This window comes from Phoxinus phoxinus (assembly GCF_949152265.1).
Source record: "Phoxinus phoxinus genome assembly, chromosome: 9".
NCBI lineage: Eukaryota > Metazoa > Chordata > Actinopteri > Cypriniformes > Leuciscidae > Phoxinus > Phoxinus phoxinus.
The window spans coordinates 5768871-5789981 of record NC_136884.1 but is presented as its reverse complement, the minus strand read 5'-3'; the positions used below and the strand labels follow the sequence as shown (position 1 = coordinate 5789981).

The following is a 21111-nucleotide window of genomic DNA, read 5'->3' as shown; positions in this document are numbered from 1 at the left end:
GAATGAATTTAAGTGTGTGTTTGTTGAAAGATAAGATTAATTTGTGTCTTTCAGGCTCTCTGTGTGTCATATTTTGTCAGCGCACCTCTGTACAGCGGCTCGATGCGGATATTTTCATTGGGCATCACTACAGGGATTACTGAACACTTTTTCCTAACAGGCAAAATGTGGCTGTGTGTGTGAGTGTGTATACGCGTGAGGATGTGTGAATGAGTGTTGCGCTTACTCTATATAGGTCTTCTTCAGGCAAAACCTAATCTCGCTGATTGGAAACTGATTTGCGTTGAGTTGAATTTTGCAGAATACACAGACGTCGCCCCAGCCCTCTTACCTTCTTTACCTGTCACTCTTACGTCCTAATTTCTGTCGTGACTGAGGCCAATCTATTCAGCCCTAACGCCCACACATTAAGCCATCACACTGTCTATTTCTTCTCCTTCAATTGCTCTCTCTCCTATTCTCCCCTTCTCAATCTCCCCTCTCTTTAAACATCTGTGTGGCGCTCGGTGCACGTGCACGAAGCGCGCCTTGAGTGTTTTGCACACCCGTCAGGAGATGCAGGAGGATGCTCGCACCAGATTTATGCTTTGGCCCTTTAAAAGCAGGCAAAGTTTCCTGGTGAACCATTTTTCTGGTTGCCATAGTGATGAGCAAGGACTTGGAGAGGTGCAGTGGTACTGGGATGCAGTGACAGCTCTTAGCATGTGAATTCTCACACTGAGATATGGAGATGCACAGAGGCTCTGAACAGAGACGGCGATGAGGTGAGACGCCCACGCGCACACACATCATTATTGCTCACAGCGCTCTTTGGATGATCATACTGTCCCTGGATCCCCAAAAAGAGGGAGGAAACCATGTGGGGAAGATGAGTGAGAGAGAGAGAGAGAGAGAGAGAGAGAGAGGGGATTTGTGCGTGTTTGCGTGTGCAACAATGAATGCTGGAGAAACTGAGTGTGTAGTTGCTCTATGCAGAAGTTTTGCATTTAGGGGAATTTTTTACGGTTTGTAATAGGGGAGAGCACAAGCCTGAATTAAATGATGTGCATATGAGGAATGCATGTTAAATCAAGCATTTAAAACTTAAAAGCATCACTTAAAATTGCATTCATTGCCCTCTCAGATGGTCAGTTAGATCTCAACCAAACTCCAAGTGTATGAGATATTTAGGAAATAAGTAGTTGGCATGAAATCTGTTTTTCGGCATATTGCATAATAATTTTTTAGACGTTTTTTTATGATAGCTGCAGTTTCTTATGATGTATAATAACTGACTACATATTTTACATAACATAAAATAAACATATTTTATTCATCCCGCTTTTAATGCAAGTAGAGAACATTTTTATGAGAGACTTTTTTTCATAATGTTAATGTTAAAAAATCTTGTATAATATTAACTGCTGTATTTTTTTCTGTTTGCTTGGTTGTTGTATTTATGTAACTTTGTATTTTTGTAATTCAGTTTTTGCCATGAAGATAGCCTCAGATGCTGACATTAAATAAAACTATACTATACTATACTTTTGCACTGGTTGCATTGATTTCTGCACTGTCAGCCACTAATCAAATAAGTTAAATTTGTGACTGATCATGTGACTCTCAGAGGGTCACATGCTCTTCCATTAAAGTTCAAGATGCTATTTGGATCATCTCAAATCAAGCTGAAGAACATGATCATCATGTTTGACACAAAGCAGCTTGAGTGCTGCTGTTCTTAAAGCAAAAGGAGGACAAGCCAAATACAAATACATTCTGAAATTCTTACTCAAGTTCATATACATTGTCAAGCTAACCACCAAATTGGTGCATTTAGTGTGTTTCAGTGGGAGATCTCTAAGGATCATTTTAAGAAGTCTGCAGCCTTATAACTTCAGTCAAGTTCTTACCCACAGATCCAAGCGTGAAGGTGTGTCTTATGTAACAGAGAAGGAGCACACTCGTGTGATTTCTGTTTGATCTGATGAAATCAAAAGGAAATGAATTCTATCAGGACTTTTTGCAGATGTCATCTATCACAACACATTCAAATGTGATTTCAAATATTGATATATTCAGCATTAAAGAACTATACGCAAGAGACTACAGTATTAGTGCTATATCATAAATGTTTGTGATTGTGTTACAGACGCCCTCCTAGTGTGCGGTGGAAATAGAGACGTTACTGTTCTGTAACAGCAGTGAGTGAGATTTGTAGGAAGGAGTGTGGGTGTCGGTAGTCTTTATTTCTGTTCCACATTCATGTGTGTGAGGTGAATTTTTGTATCGCCTGAGGAAAGAGCGGAGTTATCAGAGGCGTGCAGCCTTTCCTATACTTCCTGCAAAAACATCCAGAGGAGCCTCGGCCCAAACCAGCCAGGAAGTTGGGCTGAGTTCACGGGAAGTAAATTACAAAGCCAGAAAGGGCCTAGGATAAAAACAGGTCCAGTGGAAGTTTTTGGAGACAGTAGCCGTGTTGCTTTAAAGAAATTATAGTGGTTCTTCGGATGTGTGTTAGTGAGAATATGGGGGAGTTTCAGTGATCCTGTATTTAAAATTGATGGGATTATAAAGGTTTTTATATTTCTTCATTCAGTCTGGCATCATTTTTGGTGTGACCGCAACATGCTTTGATAAATGCATTATCCAACACCATGCATAAATACAATCTCTTATTTATCCAATCAAAGCACATACAATCCCTTGTTGCTACATTTTATCCACTTCAAATTTCCAGAGGTACTTGAACGGGCTGTATTGAGTGGCATTAGGAGTGAGAGAGGTGTTGATTACAACCAGAATGATGTATTTAAGTGTAGCCTCACCTGTGATGTTTATAGATGAGACGTTTCTGATTGGTTGAGACACTGGAACCCTGGCTGCTTATTGGTGGAGGTCCACAAACGATGCTTTTGGTTGGTTGAGATGGTTTGAGATGGTCTGGAGGAGACCTTCCTGCTGTAATTTCCTCTTTCCTGCTCGGGAATATTCAGCATCAGGGTTGGGCTTAAAGTGTCCTGAAATCTCAGACCTCCGAGGGAGTGCCGGGACGTTTGGCCCTGCTATATTACAAACACAAAGTAAGGTATTGTGGAATACTGGCAGAAAACCATTGGAATAAAAACGGAAAGCTCAGAAAAGTTTGATCGTACGGGAAGCCTCACATGGGAAGTGCAGGTCAAAGGTGAACTCCTCCTTGTTTCATTGCTATTCAATATGTCTAGCTTGTTAGTGGTGTTTGCTAAAGCAAGTATGAGTATTAGTATACTTACACTTAGGGATTTGAACAAACCCCCTTAACCTAAATACTAACCTTTGGCATGAGACTTGTCTGTTTTGCACTATGTATGATGATCAGACTTATTATTTTGCCTGCCAGATGATAAAATGTTTCCAATGAAGGAGGGGACTTGCCAGAATATCTTACCTTATGGGTGGGTACTGCTTAAACCAGAGAGCAATAACCCAGTACACCCTAACAACCACTTAACAACTTCCTAGAAACCACTTGAGAACTCGGGAATGTTTGTACATGTTTACAACTTATTTTGAAAATACGCATCTGGTTACTGCTATTGCCTAAAAGAATCTCTGTATTATTTAATGTTGATTAAGTGGTTCTTGGTGATCATAGACCTCCTGATATGTCAGTACTTTAAATGAGTTAAATGATGACATGCCATCTCAGATCTAAGATTCTGCTCGTCATATAGTATAACAATGCTGATGCAGATTATACTTACTCTTTACAGGGATTTTCCATTTCATGTTATCCGTGACAATGTCTGTTGCATAATAGAGGACTTCCCTTCTGTCTCTGTGGACAATAGTCAAGAGTGTCTGAAATGTTTTAGCTTGTGTGTGATTGCATTGGAATGAGTGAGTAGGTGGACGGCTACATGTGGCCGGCTGTGATAATAGTATGGTAAAAGAATGAGTGTGTGATACGGCATATTTCTCTGTGAGAATGTACGAAGTATTTAACCCTCTGATGCATTCAAAATGCATCTTTTTACTTCAAAACAATAATATATTATCATTACCAATGTTTTCAATTAATCAAAATGGTGTTCTGAGAGAGTTCTGACATCCTTTAATTCAGACATGTGGATTTTACCCGGCAAACACACTAAAGTTAGTGTATGGTTTCCCTTTGGTTATTTCTTTGGAAGCCAATTCATAACATTCAAGGAATGTTCCTTTTAAGTATTTTTTTAATATATACATATACCTGCTCCCAGAATGTTCACATTGCTGGGAATGTTGTCATAGGCTAGGCAATATAAACTTCTAGGGCTGGGTAATTTTTTTTTGAAAATCTCAAGAATCATCTTTTAGTCTATATGCTGTTTTCAGTAGTAGATGAAGGAACTGAACACAGTGCCTCCCATCCAATAAATCTAAGCTTTGTGCTTTGTTACTTTTGAGATCATCTGAAACAAAGTCTCCGATTTCAAATTCAAACAATAAATACAGTTTTGTCGCTCTTTCATGTGGTGTGACAGATCGCTGTAACGCCTCAGATCAAGCAAAGCGCATGTTGACCGATCATCTCGTCCGCTTTACTGCTAGTTATAGCACAAAATAAACATGAATGAACATCAGAAGGTATGTTGAAACATACAGTGCAACTTACCGAAATCCGTATCATGTCTCATGTAATTGCTCAATCGGTGTTTCAACCGCGGGAAAGACATCAATAAAACCGCCTGAGAGCAACGTAAATTTACCTCAGAAAATCCATTCAATGACTATAAACTATGCACTATATTACATACTAATTATATTACAATATTTAATAAATGTATGTTTGAAGAAATCTGTTAAGTTTTTATGACAGCTTCCATTTAAATGTTTAGGCTATATTTCAAAAAACTTAGAAACATAATTATGTAATTATAAAGTTAGTATTATAACTTTATTATTATTAAAACTTCCTTGTGTAAGTACATGTTTGTATATAAATCAGTAAATTTTAACCTTCAATATTATTGTAATGTAGTAACAACTGACTCCCTATGTAGTTACATAGTTGCATTATTTGGGATTTTTTTCCTTTAGAATCTTTGTCATGTACTCTACCGGATATATATATATATCCAAATTAATCTATATCGAATCGAATTAAATCATAATGTGTGTCAAAATCCAGCCCTATAAAATTCACAACATAAACAGGACAGACAGAATTATGCGATAAAGGTCAAAAGTAATCGCCTATGATGGTTTGGATGCAACACGCACCCTGAATGGTTTAAAATGACATTTTGAAGTGGACATCATTATGCCTCAGAGGGTTAAGTAATTGAAATAGGTGTCAAGAGTTGGCTTGTTGCTTGTGATGCTGTAGAAGGAGAGACGGCGGTGAGTGTGTGAGATTTTGCACAGCTGTCTCTAAAGAGGAAGTGGTTGCACACCAGAACAAGCAAAGTGCTGAGTTGCCATGGTAACTTGGGATGCAGGGTTCCCTCAATTTCCATTATTCCCAAGTGGATCTGCTTCACAGTGTCCATGGCAACCACTCACAACCAATGGAGTCCCTCTCTCTCTCTCTCTCTCTCTCTCTCTCTCTCTCTCTCTCTCTCTCCTCACTCTCTCTTTCAAACTCTCTCATCCCATCATTTTATCTTGATTTGTGATTTGTGGTAAAATGTCATCTCCATGCTTACGTAAAGACGTCATTACCTGTCACACTTTGACATTATTAGCCACAAATGCTTGGGTGTGCGTATTATAAAACAGCTCTGCGTACATTCTTCCTACTAGTATACAGAGACATCAAATATCAGTCAACATAAACCAGTGCATTGGAATGAGTTTGACTGAAAATGCAGGTGTATGTTGTGTTGTAGGGTTGTGAGGCCGGCGTGTTGAGCAGAACGCACACACACACTCACACACACACACACTCTCCCGGAGCATGCCTATCAGTCCACCTGCCGACGGCAAACATGAGGCTCTCGACCGGCCGCGGCAGCAACACGCCCCTACCAACGGCAACCACGGAGATGACAGCAATTGGGCCTCTACTGGGAGTCAATCTACCTCCGACCCTATGGAGGATCTCCACGGAGGCGCAGCTGTCATCCGCATCGGAATCCCTGATTTGCAGCAAACGGTGAGTACTCTGCTCTCACACACTTATGCATATGCAGGCTCACTCTTTTCTTTGAAATGGCTGCACTGCAGCACAGAAGTAGAGAGTGGCAGTGATTGGTACAGACTGAGTTGTTGACTCTGCGTGGGAGTGAGGGGTGTGTGACAGAGGCTTACAGCATGTCGTCTACATGCACGCGTGTTTCTGTGCAAGCATCTACAGTCGTGTTTGCTGCAAGATGGCGATTGCATGTGCAGTCCAAGTGTGGACTTTTCAACCCCAGTTTATTTCCTGCATAAATTTGCACTTTTAAATGATGTTATGTAGAACATGTTTACATAATCCTGCCAAACACATAATACCTTGCTCCTCTTTCTGAGAGCCTTTGCAGCATCCAGCGTAACTCCCTGCTTTCTGTCAAAAGTTATGTCCGACGGGGGTACTTTAAAGTTGCGTTTTGTATTTTGCACAGCTATCACCCTGTAACTCAAGAATGGTTGCCCACTGAAGCTAAGCAGGGTTGAGCCTGGTTAGTACCTGGATGGGAATCGTCCTGGGAAAACTAGGTTGCTGCTGGAAGAGGTGTTAGTGAGGCCAGCAGGGGGCGCTCACCCTGTGGTCTATGTGGGTCGTAACGCCCCAGTGTAGTGATTGGGACACTATACTGTCCCCAGAGATCCAGGGTCCTGACTCTCTGGTCAATAAAAATTCCTGGATGTCCTTCGAAAACGAGTAGGGGTGTAACCCCGGCATAAGCTGGTGTGTGGTGGCCGTTCTGGCGCAATATGGCTGCCGTCGCATCATCCAGGTGGAGGATCTCTAAAACGATCTTAAGTGAAGTCTAAAGCCTGGTGCATTTGGAGAAAATATTTAATGGGCAGACATTCATGTTTTTTTTTACTACAAATTTGAACTATTTGCTGTAGTGAATCTTGTGGCATTTAAGGACACTTGAAGGCAAATTACACATGAATAATTAAACCTATCAGGTCTAGTCTTTCGAGTCTTTGGCCCTGTTTACACCTGGTTAAGATGCATTTTGGTCGATCGGATTACAAGCGGACAACGCCAAATTCAGGAGTAAACAGGGTCTAAAACATTTTGTCCACTTTCGACCACTTCCAGAGGTAGTCGAAAGCGCATTTGACCGGATTGCTTTCCCAGTGTAAACGCTCATGTGGTCGAATGTGTTCGAACAGGAACAAAAGAGCGCCTACTGATCTAACGCGTAAAGGCCCTGGTATACTTCATTTTCTGTGTTCTGCTCCATCTCGTGCACAGTTGAGCGCGCACGCCTTTTAAAGTATACCCCTTTGGCCGTGAGACCGGAAAGTCGCTTTCGGCAGATGTGCACTGTCTAGTGTACTTTGTTTTCAAACGCTCAAGTCACTCGCACTTATGTTGTTGTAAGCACATACACAAAATTTAGGCAGTGTTGGTGGATGACGTGGACTGTAGAGGAACGTGGACAACCAAAGTATACTTTGGGCTTAAACATTATGAGGAAGCACACTGGCCAGAAGGGATTTAAACTTTGTTGGATGGAGACCCAAGTTTGGTTTGAAGATAAAAAACATACCAAGCACAATGTTCTCTCACCATTCCTGATTTCTAACACAGACTCATAGTGTTTTTCGTGGTTTTGCGGCTGTCAGGACAAAAATTAAAGCTCCGTAAATTTGTGCTCATATGTAAATTGCGTGAGCTTGTTTCACCCATCAGATCGAAATACATATACGTGCCCAAAGACCCTCCCTTTCGAAGAAATCAGGACAGAAGTGCTTGAAAGTGGACAAAAGAGACGGATTAAAACACAAGGTGAAACGGGAACATGTCTCCCACATCTACTTGTGATCCGATCGACCCAAACACATCTTGATACCAGGTGTAAACAGGGCGTTTAAGCATTGCTGCTTATATGGTTGATGCAGGTTCGAATCCAACCTGCAACAAATCCTGATAAATATCACCTTAGCTGATTTTCTGTCAATCTGTATAATAAAATATGCAAAAGTCTCAAAATAAAAGCAAAAATACTTCTTGTTCATGTAGGGATTTGTAACGCGTGTATGTTTGTTTCTAGAAATGCCTGCGATTGGACCTTGAGGCTCCAGTGTGGGTTTGTAAGCAGCGAGTTCTGGTCACTCTGACACAAAGCCTGACCGATGTGCTTAACTATGGCCTCTACCTCCCTGCCTTTAATGGGCGTGCCGGAAAGTTCCTCGATGAGGAGAGATTGCTCAGGGAGTATCCTCTCCCTACGATCACACCTGTACCGTACCTAGAGGTGCACATACTCCCCCTTCTGCATCCCACGATGCTTTAGATATCTCACTTATGATATTATTGGCTCAGGTTGCTGTTATTATCATTTACCTGTCAATTCATTTGTGTGACTTCAGTTCCGTTACAAGAGGCGTGTTTACACTCAGAGCCATGTAGATGACAAGCAACTGGCCAAACTACATACCAAGGTAACGTCTAACATACATGTACACTACCGTTAAAATGTTTGTGGTTGGTAAGAATACTTATATTCAGCAAGGATGCATTAGATTGGTCAAAAGTAACAGTAAAGACATTAATGTCACAACATTTCTCAATTTCAAATAAAGGCTGTTCTTTTGAACCTTCTATTCAAAGAATCGTGGAAAAAAGCAGCACAACTGTTTTCAACATTAATAACATAATAATAAGAAGGAATGTTTCTTGAGCAGCAAATCAGCATAGACTGATTTCTGAAGGATAATGTGACACTGAAGACTGGAGTAATGATGCTGAAAATTCAGCTTTGATCGCAGGAACAAATTACATTTTGAAACAGAGAACATTATTGTAATTCAAAATAACCGTTTCATGGTATTACTGTTTTTACTGTACTTTTCATCAAATCAATGCAGCCTTGGTTTGCATAAGAGACTTTTTTTTAAAACATGTTTAAAAATCTTACCATCCCCAAACATTTGAACGGTAGTGTATATTTATATATAATTCTGTTGTTCTAAAAAAACGGATATTTTTGCATTCAAAATCGTTATCTGGAACAAGCTGTAAGCTATTGTTTTTAGTCCTAAAACAATAGCATGTGTCTCTGTGACAGTTCTAGACTCAACTCCAAATAGAGTCCATGCTTCTTTTTTTAGCCAAATCAAAAAACTAGCTAGAAACACTCTCTGTCTGTGAATTCAGGTTTGCTGACATGTCTTTAAAGGATGGGTTTGGGAAAGAGGACATGTGGTTCAAGTTAGCAAAATGGCAGAAGTTAGCAAACGAATTTGAATTGCTTACAGCACCTTTAAAAAAGCAATAACCGTTTGACTGCATTATTTTTTTAAGTCCATATGTAAATGGACTTAATGCGCAAATATGTGTTTGTCAAGGTTAATTGCAGGAAAAACTGAATTTAATTTTACACTACTGTTTTCTGACTAGAATTGTACAGACTATTTTGCTACTATATCTTTAAGATATGTGAATGAGCTATCTGTTATGATTGGCTAATATTTTTGCATTTGTAATGAGCAACTTCCATTCATTTTTTTTTTTTGCATCTTACTTCTTAGTAATGCTTAAGGCAGACTTTGCATTGTGAATGTAGTGTGTTGATCCCTTGTATTTTATTTGATATTTCGTATAAAAACTGCTTTCCATTAAAGACCTTGAGTTACTCAAAACATTGTTGACTGGTTAGTAATCTAAGACTATTTTCCATTGTTGCCAGGCCAATTTAAAGAAGTTTATGGAGTATATACAACAGAGGTGTGTGGAGAAGGTCTGCAGGTTCCTGGAGAAAGGGCTGGACCCCAATTTTCATGATACTGAGAGTGGAGGTGATTTTATTATATTTTTTTTAATAATTTTTGCCAGTTTGAGTATATTTCACATCACTTCCCGAAACTGCCCAACTTCCCAAACTTGGTGCAATGCATCTAAAAAGATGCCGTTTTGAACATTGGAGAAGTGCCATTTGAGAGTCTTGGCAGGAATGAGAAGATTATCATTGAACAATAGTTAAAAATTTTGGTCTGTTCTGCACATAAAGCTATTGCATGACTTCACAAGTCATATAACCTCCTTTTTTATATACTTTTAGGGAGCTTTTGGTTCTTAACTCTTTCCCCGTCAGCGTAAAAAAAAAAAGTTGACAGCCACTGCCAGCACTTTCGGTAATTTTCACAAACATTCATGGACCCCAGAATATTTTGTTGCATGAATTTCTGAACATGAATATCTGAACATATCAAAAGAAAGAACAGAGCCTTAGATTTAAAATAATAATAATAACCTTTTATTGTAGCTTCATGCATTTTCTTTTTATCAACACTTGAATGTGGGCAAGTTTGATAAAAAAAAGCAACATTTTGAACAAAAAGCTGAGAAAATCATGTTGTTGTTTTTCAGACTACGACATGCATTAGCAATGGTTTTATCACTTATTTCTGCTTCTTTTTCACCTGTGTTTTGATCCAGAGATTCTCTACTCTTTCAGAAGATGCGAAATAGCGCATACAGCCCTACCGTATAACAGTGAAAACACGGAAAGCCGGAAAATTCCTTCAGTGGCGGGGAAAGAGTTAAATGTAGCTTAGAGACATAAATCACAATCTACTTTCATTTTATGCAAAAGAGCAACTTCTGCCAAACATCTCATTTTGGGTTTCATAGAATACACAAAATAATACAGGGTTGGAACAACAAAAATAAAGCATGGCAAAATTTTCATTTGGGGTGAAGGACGGGTGAACTATTCCTTTGGTAACTAAGTTTGCCTTGATTAGCATTAAGGGTACTTTAATGAATGTAAATTAAGTACAATGCTAATCAGCAAAGGACATTCGACAAAATTAACTAATTATATATTCGCTGAAATGGATTTGACATTTAGCATTTTTAATCATCTCCGCATGTGTGATGTTTCCAGAATCTCCTCTCACTCTCGGGGCCCAGCTGGACACTTGTGCTGAACTGATTAAGGTGTTGAGGAGCGGAGGAGCCCATCTGGACTTCAGAACCAGAGATGGCCTGACGGCGATGCACAAAGCGGTCCAAACGCACAACCATGTAGCATTGACTGTGAGTTGATGCACTTTCCCTCCCACACGCACAATCCAAAGAAAGACTCATCCTTATACAACTCATCGCAAGCTGTTGGGAGTCTGTGCACATATGTCCGTCATATTTCGTGTGCTATCCGCAGACATTGTTGGATCTGGGGGCGTCTCCAGACTATAAGGACAGTCGTGGGCTCACCCCCCTCTATCATAGTGCCATGGTCGGGGGAGATCCGTACTGTTGCGAGCTGTTGCTGTACGATCACGCACAGCTGGGCTACAGCGACGAGAACGGCTGGCAGGAGATCCATCAGGTAAAGCTCAGAACTCTCTTGTTAAACGTGAAGAGACAATCTCCTGTAGCATAAAGTTTTATTCTCCAGCGAGACTAAATACATCCTTTTTATTGTTTGCTACAACTGCAGCAGTGGGTGATCGGAGCGTGTGTGTTTTTTGTACATTAGGCTTGTCGTCATGGAAACGTGCAGCACCTTGAGCACCTGTTATTCTATGGAGCGGAGATGAGCTCTCAGAATGCCTCAGGAAACACAGCACTACACCTGTGTGCCCTCTACAACCAGGTACACACACACCCACAAATACTCACACAGATTCTTCCATCTCAATGCATGCATCAGCTATGCTTTCTCCAATTATTGGGTATGTTCAGGATGGCAAACTATTTTTAAATTATGCTCATTTACAGGTTCATAATTGTGTCACATCATTTAATATTCACAAATCAAAATTTTCTTAGAATTTACATTCTTTCACCCTCTATCTGAACGCTCTGTTTTAGTTTCGGTTTCTTTAAAACACGCCTTCCGAAAAGCACAGTCTGTTCTGATTGGTCAGCCGCTTAGCTGGGCCGTAACCACCATAGACATTGAGGAGGACAAGTCCTCCCCAAAAATCAGAAATGGCCAAATTGATATATATAAAATGATATTCTTGATGCTGCACACTTCTCTGTTTGTTGTTAGGATGACAAAAAAAGTTTTAAAAGTTACATTTTTAGGCTGCTCTGCCTCAGCGGTCAAACAGCTCTGATCAATGTTAACATGATTGTGATGGCCAATCAAATCAAAGTAGGCGGGGCTTACTGTTCACAAAAGACTAGTGCAAATTCCAACGCAAACCTTTAGTTTTAACAGTGAAAGAGTGTGTGGTGAGATGCAAGTAGCTAAACATTTAATATTTGATTGGAACAATAGAAATGTTCAATGGTGACAGTAATATCCAGAGATCCTAACTCCTCAATTTTATCAAATTTTGACATTTTTAATTGAAAATATGCTATCATTTACATGACATTTTGCGTTTTTGACATATTAGACATATGAATAAGAGTGAATGTGTGCATATTTCATAATAAAATATTATTGTAAATACAGTAGTTTACATTGAATATTTCATAACCATAGCACTTTTTACTGTTCTTATTTCTTTTTATTTATTCCCTTAAATCACTTTTAATCCTTCAATTATTCAATTCCTTTAAATGACCCTCCCCCCACCCCCGTCATTACACCATTTTTTATAAAATGTAAACGTTTTACTTCGTCTGAATAGTGCCGATTTTGTGACACCGATTTCTGATGTCGTCCAAATGAGTAAGTTGTTTACTTTGTAATTCATCCAATCATTTGCACCATTTCGACCCATTCAGGACAATTTGCAGAATCGGCTGTGAACATGATTAGGCAATGATAGGGTATCGCCAATCACAGTGATGTGGAGGCACCATCTCCTCTAATGTGACATTTCACGGTTACCTTCACATTCACACTGTAAGACCTCTATGAAAACAGGAACGCAAGGAAGGCAAAAAATACACTGCCTGCCTCTGAAACTTGATCGGACAGTGTGACTGTAGAAAAATACTTATATTTCTTAATACTTCTTTTACTGTTGGTTTTACTGTTACCTCCCTTGCTTCCTCAGAGGAACTCTTTCACACTCATTCTGCTTTACGTGCTTTTAAAATTATAGTTGTAGTCAGTATACATACTTCGCAGTTAGCCGTATACTAGCATTTCACTGCAATTGTATATAGTTATTAAACTCAGCTGGGCATCAAGTCACATACACATTTGCAGGGTGTTATAGCTATAATCGCTTCTGTTTCCTTTTCACTTGGCTGATTTTTCTTTGTTCCCTCTGTCACATCTATAGGAAGGCTGTGCTAGAGTTCTCCTGTTTCGAGGAGCAAATAAAGAAATCAAGAACTACAACAACCAAACAGCATTTCAGGTACCACGTCTCTCAGCTAATGTTTTGGCTCAGCACTACTTAGGGCCAGATTTACTAAACAACAGGGAAAATTAGCATGAGAGCGCGATTCCCAAAAAGCGCAGATGGAAGTGGAAATTTCTGTGCGTGATCTACCGACGACGCACAGAACACAGACGCAGTCGGATCATTTCTACAATGAGCAACGCAAATTAATGTCTGGTTTAAGGCATGCTTTTTTGGGCCGCTAAATAACGACGCGCAAATACCAGTAAATTGACTAGCGCAAACCTTGTATGATTCATTTATACTCTCCTCCCATAAATTTTGCGTCTAAAAAGGAAACTCTTACAAATGCATATGCCATAAGGTCAGCTGCAACAATACGCCTTCACAGCGCTAATTTTTCACTGCGTCTCTTTAGTAAATCCTGACAGTAGGGTTTGTGCTGGCACAAGCTGTTAGTAAATCTGGCCCACAGTCTTTAATGGGATAGGTCCCACTATTTCTTAAATCAAGTGCTCTTGACATGTTAAATGCTTTTTCTGGTAGGTTGCCATCATCGCAGGGAACTTTGACCTGGCAGAAATCATCAAGATCCATAAAACCTCAGATGTTGGTGAGTTGATCAGGATTCAGTTTGAACTGTTTGAAACATCAGGCCTTAAATCTTGGGTCTATTTTGCTCGTCACCACAACACGACACCGTCATAAACTTAGGCTGTCTAGATAAAATCCATTCAATCAAATCCAAATCCATTATTGGGTAACATTTCAGATAAAACCACGATTTATTATTTAGTCTAGTGGATGCAGCACAGTGCTCCTTTCAGATTAGAAGCAGAAATGACAACATAAGAGCGTTTTATCATATGAAGCAGCACGAAACGAATAACTTCATCACAGAATGCGTCAAAACAATCCATAATTGGATATCTTTTTCTTTAAAACAGTCTGAATGTGCAAGATTTTGATCTGGCTATTGTTTCTATCAGTGCTCTTTACAATAAGTGATGTAAACTGTTTGTCGTACTAGTATATGTGGGCTAATCTCTTTATGATTTGTGTGTGTTTCTCTTTGTAAATCTCAGTCATGCTCTGTGTGATGTAATGTGAGTCATCTGTAATTTATGTGTAATCTAAGTGTGTTTCATGTGCTGATCTCTGTGTCCAGTCTTCATGATGTATTAACTCACCAGTGCAATCCCCATTTTGTGTGTTTTTTTTGTTTGTTTTTTTTACCCCACAGGTTGTGGCTCTATACACCTGTTAGCTTTGATTTGACTCAATACTAAATGAGATCTGGTTTAAAGTGGTCATATCATGAGGAATCAAATTTCATTCAGTATACTAAAACGGCATCTTTCCAAACGGAAAACGTCCTTCCCAGTCACAAAAAGACCATTTATCGAACCAGAACTGTGAAAACTTTTCCAGCTTTCTGATGTAAGTCAGATAATACAGTTGCGTTCATATTATATAGTGGTGCAGGGAGGATGAATTTGTGTAGCACTTCCGGTTCCATCGTCCTGAAGTCAATGGGTTTTTTAAATGTTTTTTTAAATGCCAGAGGTCTCAAGCTCAAGATATTTTCATGATTTACTTAAAAGATATAAAATACACCAGTAAAATCCTTTTTTAAAGCTTTTACTTTGCTAAATACGTGGCTAAATGGGACTACAGAGGTTTTCAAGGACATTCAGCTGAAAAAATAAACTCGTGTTTATAATCACACTCTTGCAAACTAATATATCTTTTGAGGACAAATGTCAAAGACTGAAAGAGCTCTAAGTGATGGTGATTTTAAAGTCATGTGACCATGGTGTACTTCGTTTAGCTTTTTATTTGTATTTACGCCTCAAAATGCGAAGTCAAGTCATATTTATTTATATAGCGCTTTTTACAATACCGATTGTTTCAAAGCAGCTTTACAGAGATAACAGGAAAATAATCCAAAAACGTTTGTTTCCAGAAGAAAATAGCGTCTCAGTTCAGCTTAATTAAGTTCAGTGATGTTTCAGTTTTGTTTTAAAAAAAGTTATCAATTTAGTTAATTATTATTCAATATATCAATATTATTGTTGAATATTAAATGAAATGTTAAATTGCGAAGATTATCACAATGAACATAACATGAAAGAATCATAAGCTTTTGTTAAATCACAGTAATAATCCAAAAGCCAATGGAACGATCCTATTGTGCTTTTGTCGAGGAAACAAGTGTGATGCAATTTTCCGGGTTGGCCTTCAAAAATACATCACTCCTGCACCCCTCTATCCGAGTTCCCAACCACAGCTGCTCAGAGCATGCTGGGAAAACAAGAACTCACGGTACCTAAATGCATTTAGTAAAAACAGTAGGCAGGGAAAAACTTTTCACAAAAGAGCTAAAGGCTATAAACAATCTTTGACATTTAAGGAGGCAGCACACATTATTAAGAACCAATGGTGTGTAATCATATACATATTTTATGTATAATTGCATCTTCTGGGCAGTATTAAAACAACAACAGCCTATAACCTATTCGCCCATATTTACATCAAAGTCTTAAAAGGTACAGCAGCAAAACTGCTCCTTTAATTATAAGGATAAGGAAGAGGGTGTAAAATGGTGACAAAAACTAAATTACTGTGTATTTGATATGTTTTAGGTGTGATATGACCTCTTTAATAAAGTCTGACTTTATGTATGATATTTATGTCCATAAAGCGTGAACCATCAAGGACATGGCAGTCCTTTTTATAAATTGTTATAAGTTCCCTCCGTTTCAATTCAAATTAATTGGACGCATTACATATAGTCTTAAACAGCAGCCATATGCGTCTAAGCTGTGGCTCACAGATGAGCCTTTGGGTTATAATGAGTGATTCCTCTCTATCCCACCCTGATAGAGGTTCATCTGTTCTGCTAGGTCTTTTCTTTATGATAGTCTTGGACATATCCATTCCAGTTTCCTGGAGAGTGCTCTTGATCCATTCGACAGGCGAAAATGGGTTTTATTCACAACTGATAGGATTCTTCAGGAATCCATTACTGTGGTCAGTCTGGTCTGGCGGGTCATTTGACGTTGCTGCAGTTTTTCGATGATTTAGGCTATTACTTTCTTAACGGCACACCATTTGATCCATTTGAGATGTGTCCTTTTCTTTATCATGTTTTTTGTCTTTCGTGTCCTTTTCCCAAAAATGTTAGATGCTTTTTCTATCAAAACATTGCTTAGTTTGAATGTCCGACACAACGGGATATTAGAAAAACTGGATATTAAAAGGACTGCAATTTCCAAATGGTTCTCGGTTTAAGGATCTAAGTGTGTGTGTGCGTGTGTGTGTGTGTGTAAACAAGGCAGTAACCATTGAGGGGGGGGGGGTATTTTTTTATTGAAGGGATTTAAGGGAATAAAGAAAAATAAATGAGAATAGTAAAATAAGTTATTCTTGGTCTAATTGTTGTAGTTGTGAAGTAATTAATTGCACTCTTATTTGTGTCATGTCAAAAACACAAAATGTTTCTTGTCTCATCATATTCAGTTATGAATTACATGAGTCATGTAAATGATAGCATTAGCATATATTAATTTCAAAACACCAAAATTTCCTTAAAAAGTACATGACTGGATATTACAGTCTGTCGCTGAATATTTCTATGGTAAAACAGTTGTCAAATATTAAATGTTAAGCTGCTTACACCTTACCACACACTCTTTCACTGTTAAAACTAAAGCGTTGCGTTGGAATTCGCACTAGTCTGCAAATTTGCACTATTTCTAATGGTGGTTACGGCCTTGTATATAAATATATTCAAAAATAAAAGTGCCCTTTAATAAATGTAATATGCAGTGGTATGAGCCAAATTGTGTTCAAAATACTTATTATTTCCTTTTCCATAATTGATTTGTGTGTTGCTAATCTTTTGTTATGTGCATGTCTGATATCTTCAACAAATTTAAATGGTTTTATATCATAAGCATGGAGATTTCTCAAAATATAGCATTATAGATGTGAGTAGGCTCTATGAGTTTTTAGGAAGAATGCATAACTATTTACATGCCGCTGTCTTCCTGTAAAAGTGCCTTTCAGGGAGACTCCTTCTTATTCGTCTCGGCGACGTGCGGTCTGCATATCCCCACGTCGCTCTCTAATGCGATCGGCCAGTGATAACGCTCTAGATGAGAGTCTGCCAGCTCCCTCTCCGGCCCCCTCCCTTCGCAGCCTGCCCCCCCTGGAGCCCGACGAGACCGGGCCGTCCCAGCGCAGCCCCCAGGCTGCTCACACACACACACGCAGCCTCAGGAGACACACCCGCTCAGGAGGACACCTCAGGTGTGGAGTCGGCTTTGATTTGAAGTGTATTAAAGAAATATTTCTCCAAACCAATAAGTTTTTTTTTCTATTGAACACAAAGTGAGATATTTAGCAAAATGCCCACACTGCTCTTTTCCATAAAATGTATGTTTATTTTTATAAAGGGTTAGTTCGCCCAAAAAATTTAAGTTCTGTCACATGGATTACTTTAATGATGTCTTAATTTAACCCTTTAATGTCACTTTCAAAATAAAAATAAGCTTTTAAAAAGAAATCTATTTAAAAAAAAATTTTTTTTATATACTTTATATTTTCATTGATTGATTGATTGATTGATTTTATAAGTTGAGTAAAACTATTGCTAATCTGATCATAATTATGTAGAATTTACATTAATGCAATGTATGAATATTATAATTATAAGATTAATAATTAAAATAATTAAATAATAATATGGTAATTAATAAAAGTATTGTTCATAAAAGAGGATATTGACCTCAGAGCTGGTTATTAATCACTTTTGCACATACGTTTGCATACCGCAGTCCTGGCAGTCCCGTACAGAGAGAGCCGAGTCCTCCTGCCGTGTCTCGAGGGCCCAAGCGACGGCTGTACAGTGCGGTGCCCGGCCGAACCTTCATCGCTGTCAGTTCTCATTCGCCACAGGGCGAGGGTGAGATCACACTCAACCGAGGAGAGAGGGTCAAAGGTCAGTCGTTCTGTGTGAGATGCAGCAAAAAGATCACATTTTTAGGAGTGTTTCTTCAACTATGGGCACTTTTGGTCCTGTGGACTTTTAGAAATTAAACAAAATTCTCAAGTCTATTGAATTTGTTTACTCTCAATGTTGACTATACACTGCAAAAAAAAGTTATGACAACATATGTCTTTGCATTGTTTTAACTCATCAAAATAAGTTAAGCAACTCAACTTCAACTTTGTTTGTTGAACAAGATTCAACGATTTTTAAAAAAAAGTCAGTTTAATGTAATTTAAGTTTCAATGACTTAAACATCCAAGTTGATTGTACTTAAAAATTTAAGGCAGCAACTTCTTTTTTTTTTTTTTACAGTGTGTGTTACAGGTCTTTTCCCTCTTGAACAATCATGAACATTTTTGGAATAAAATGGCTGACTGTCTTGCAAAGGCTGTTTCATAACTACCTCTTTGTTTATCCTAAATACACAAATAAATTATTTTACAAAATTATGCATTGGCCCGAAATGATGGACTATTACTTAATTTTGTTTTAACATCTCTCATATTTCAACTCAGGCACGTCCTTCACTGTTGTCTCCTTGGTAAATAAGTACAAGCTTTTCTGGAAAGAAAATGAGGGACAATTTTAATTTGTGTAAAAATTTACATGTCGTGGTTTATACGGTAATTATTTCACTCTTCACTATATTTACTTTCACTCATAAATTATCAAAGTTATAAAATATTATTTTTATTGTTTTTTTCCCCAGATTAAAATTATGATGTCTGGGTTAGGAACAAGGGTAAAACAAAAATATTTATACATAAAGACTTTTGAAAAGTAACAAACTAAATAGTGAATGCTTGATAAAAAAGTTTAATGTGATCTTCAAATAACTAAATAAAAATGAAAAACAATAGCAAATAACTTAGTTTTAATATCTGGGACTAAAAGTGCCTGCAGTTGAAGAAACACCCATGTATGAAAGGAGAAAAATACAAAATTTTACAGTTTTTACTTGCCTCCACCAGTGCTGAGCATAGGAGAAGGAGGATTCTGGGAAGGTTCCGTTAAAGGACGAACTGGCTGGTTTCCTGCTCACTGTGTAGAGGAAGTCCAGATGAGACAGTATGACCCACGACTTGGTCAGTACGCACGCACACACACACACACACACACACACACACACACACACACACACACACACACACACACACACACACACACACACTTGAACACCTATCACTATGAGGACATTCCACAGGCATGATGGTTTTTATACTGAACTAATGACATTTTCTAGCCCCTGACCTTAACCTACCCATCACAGAAACCTTTCTCATTATTACATTTTTAATAAAAATTGTTTAGGATGTTTATTTAGCGTTTTGAATTACAAAGACATCGACATGTCCTCATAATGTAGGGGGCGTGGCCTAAAAGCTGAATACACACTAGAATATAAGGACGTCTGGGACTGGGTCTTCAGAGTATGCACAAAAGCATTATAATGTTCAAATAATGTTATTGATGTGGCCACTCTTCTGTTTCTCAGAGACAAGAGAGGATCGTACCAAGAGACTTTTTAGGCACTACACTGTTGGCTCCTATGACAACTATACCTCTTACAGGTATATATACACTACACAGTATATACTGCATATTTTTTTCAAGATGTTGTATACTGCACATTTTCCATATGCAGGAGATCATCTGGGTGTTTTAGGCATCATCGTACTATGGCACAGTATACATACGGCAGAAATAGAATGAGAAGTATGATAATATGCTTTTTCAACCTTTCTCTCTTCTTCTCACTGGTGCCAGTGTGGGGGATTATGGGTATGGGAGGAGGAATCTGTGAATTCTGGCCGGGGACCACATCTAACTATTGATTTCTGTAAATCCACAGTGATTATGTTATAGAAGAAAAAAGTGCAACATTGCAGAAGAGAGACAGCGAAGGATTCGGCTTTGTGCTTCGGGGAGCTAAAGGTCTGAAACACACACGCACGCCAGCATGAACAAAATGCACATACAGATGCAGTAATAAGCTTTCTCTTATTAGCGGAGACGCCCATAGAAGAGTTCACACCTACTCCTGCTTTTCCTGCCCTGCAATACCTGGAGTCAGTGGACCTGGAGGGGGTGGCATGGAGGGCAGGGTTAAGGACGGGGGATTTCCTCATAGAGGTATAAAAGAAAACTTTGGATTTTCACACACAAAAAGAGCTATTTTTCACCACCACAGAAAGAAACTTGAGAGTTTTATGTGCCAAAGCAATGAATTAACTGATTATGGTACATTTTGTGTAATTTAATTAATGTTACTTACAGTTTACATCAGTGCACGTGAGTGTTCTTCTTATAGAAAAAGGGTGGGGATTTGGATCTATTTATTGGTTGTTGATTGGATAGAGGCAGGTCTTAATGTGAGTCTGAGGTCAATTGTAAGAAAGGGGCGGAGTTTAAGCTGCTTAATGGGCATTTATATGGCACCATTTTCAACTAAAAATGGAAAACGTATGCGTTTTGGCCATTCATTTACACGACAACAACGTTTTGGGAGCCTGAAAACGGGTTTCAAAGTGCAAGTTTCTGAGAACGATACCGCTATCATCAACAAAAATTTAAAGATACGCAAAAAAAACGAGAAGGAAAAACATTTCTGTTTTTAGTACATTGTTGTTGTGTAAACTTACCCTAAATGATTGGAGAAGTCCAGCATATGTCACCAGAGAAAAGTCTGT

General features: G+C 38.6%; 1 protein-coding gene across 1 annotated transcript in view; it reads left to right on the top strand.

The window, feature by feature from the left end:
* Positions 1-2831: 2831 nt before the first annotated feature.
* Positions 2832-21111, top strand: part of shank3b (SH3 and multiple ankyrin repeat domains 3b) — a 24991-nt gene continuing 6711 nt past the window's right edge. Inside the window, exons 1-17 of the mRNA XM_079622974.1 lie at positions 2832-3163; positions 5832-6097; positions 7799-7894; positions 8160-8363; positions 8479-8550; positions 9798-9906; positions 10998-11149; positions 11274-11441; positions 11592-11708; positions 13303-13380; positions 13912-13978; positions 17427-17679; positions 18207-18370; positions 19393-19506; positions 19917-19992; positions 20274-20356; positions 20430-20554. Coding sequence (XP_079479100.1) covers positions 5900-6097; positions 7799-7894; positions 8160-8363; positions 8479-8550; positions 9798-9906; positions 10998-11149; positions 11274-11441; positions 11592-11708; positions 13303-13380; positions 13912-13978; positions 17427-17679; positions 18207-18370; positions 19393-19506; positions 19917-19992; positions 20274-20356; positions 20430-20554 — 2076 coding nt within the window. The 5' untranslated portion in view covers positions 2832-3163; positions 5832-5899. The remainder of the gene's footprint in view (positions 3164-5831; positions 6098-7798; positions 7895-8159; positions 8364-8478; positions 8551-9797; positions 9907-10997; positions 11150-11273; positions 11442-11591; positions 11709-13302; positions 13381-13911; positions 13979-17426; positions 17680-18206; positions 18371-19392; positions 19507-19916; positions 19993-20273; positions 20357-20429; positions 20555-21111) is intronic.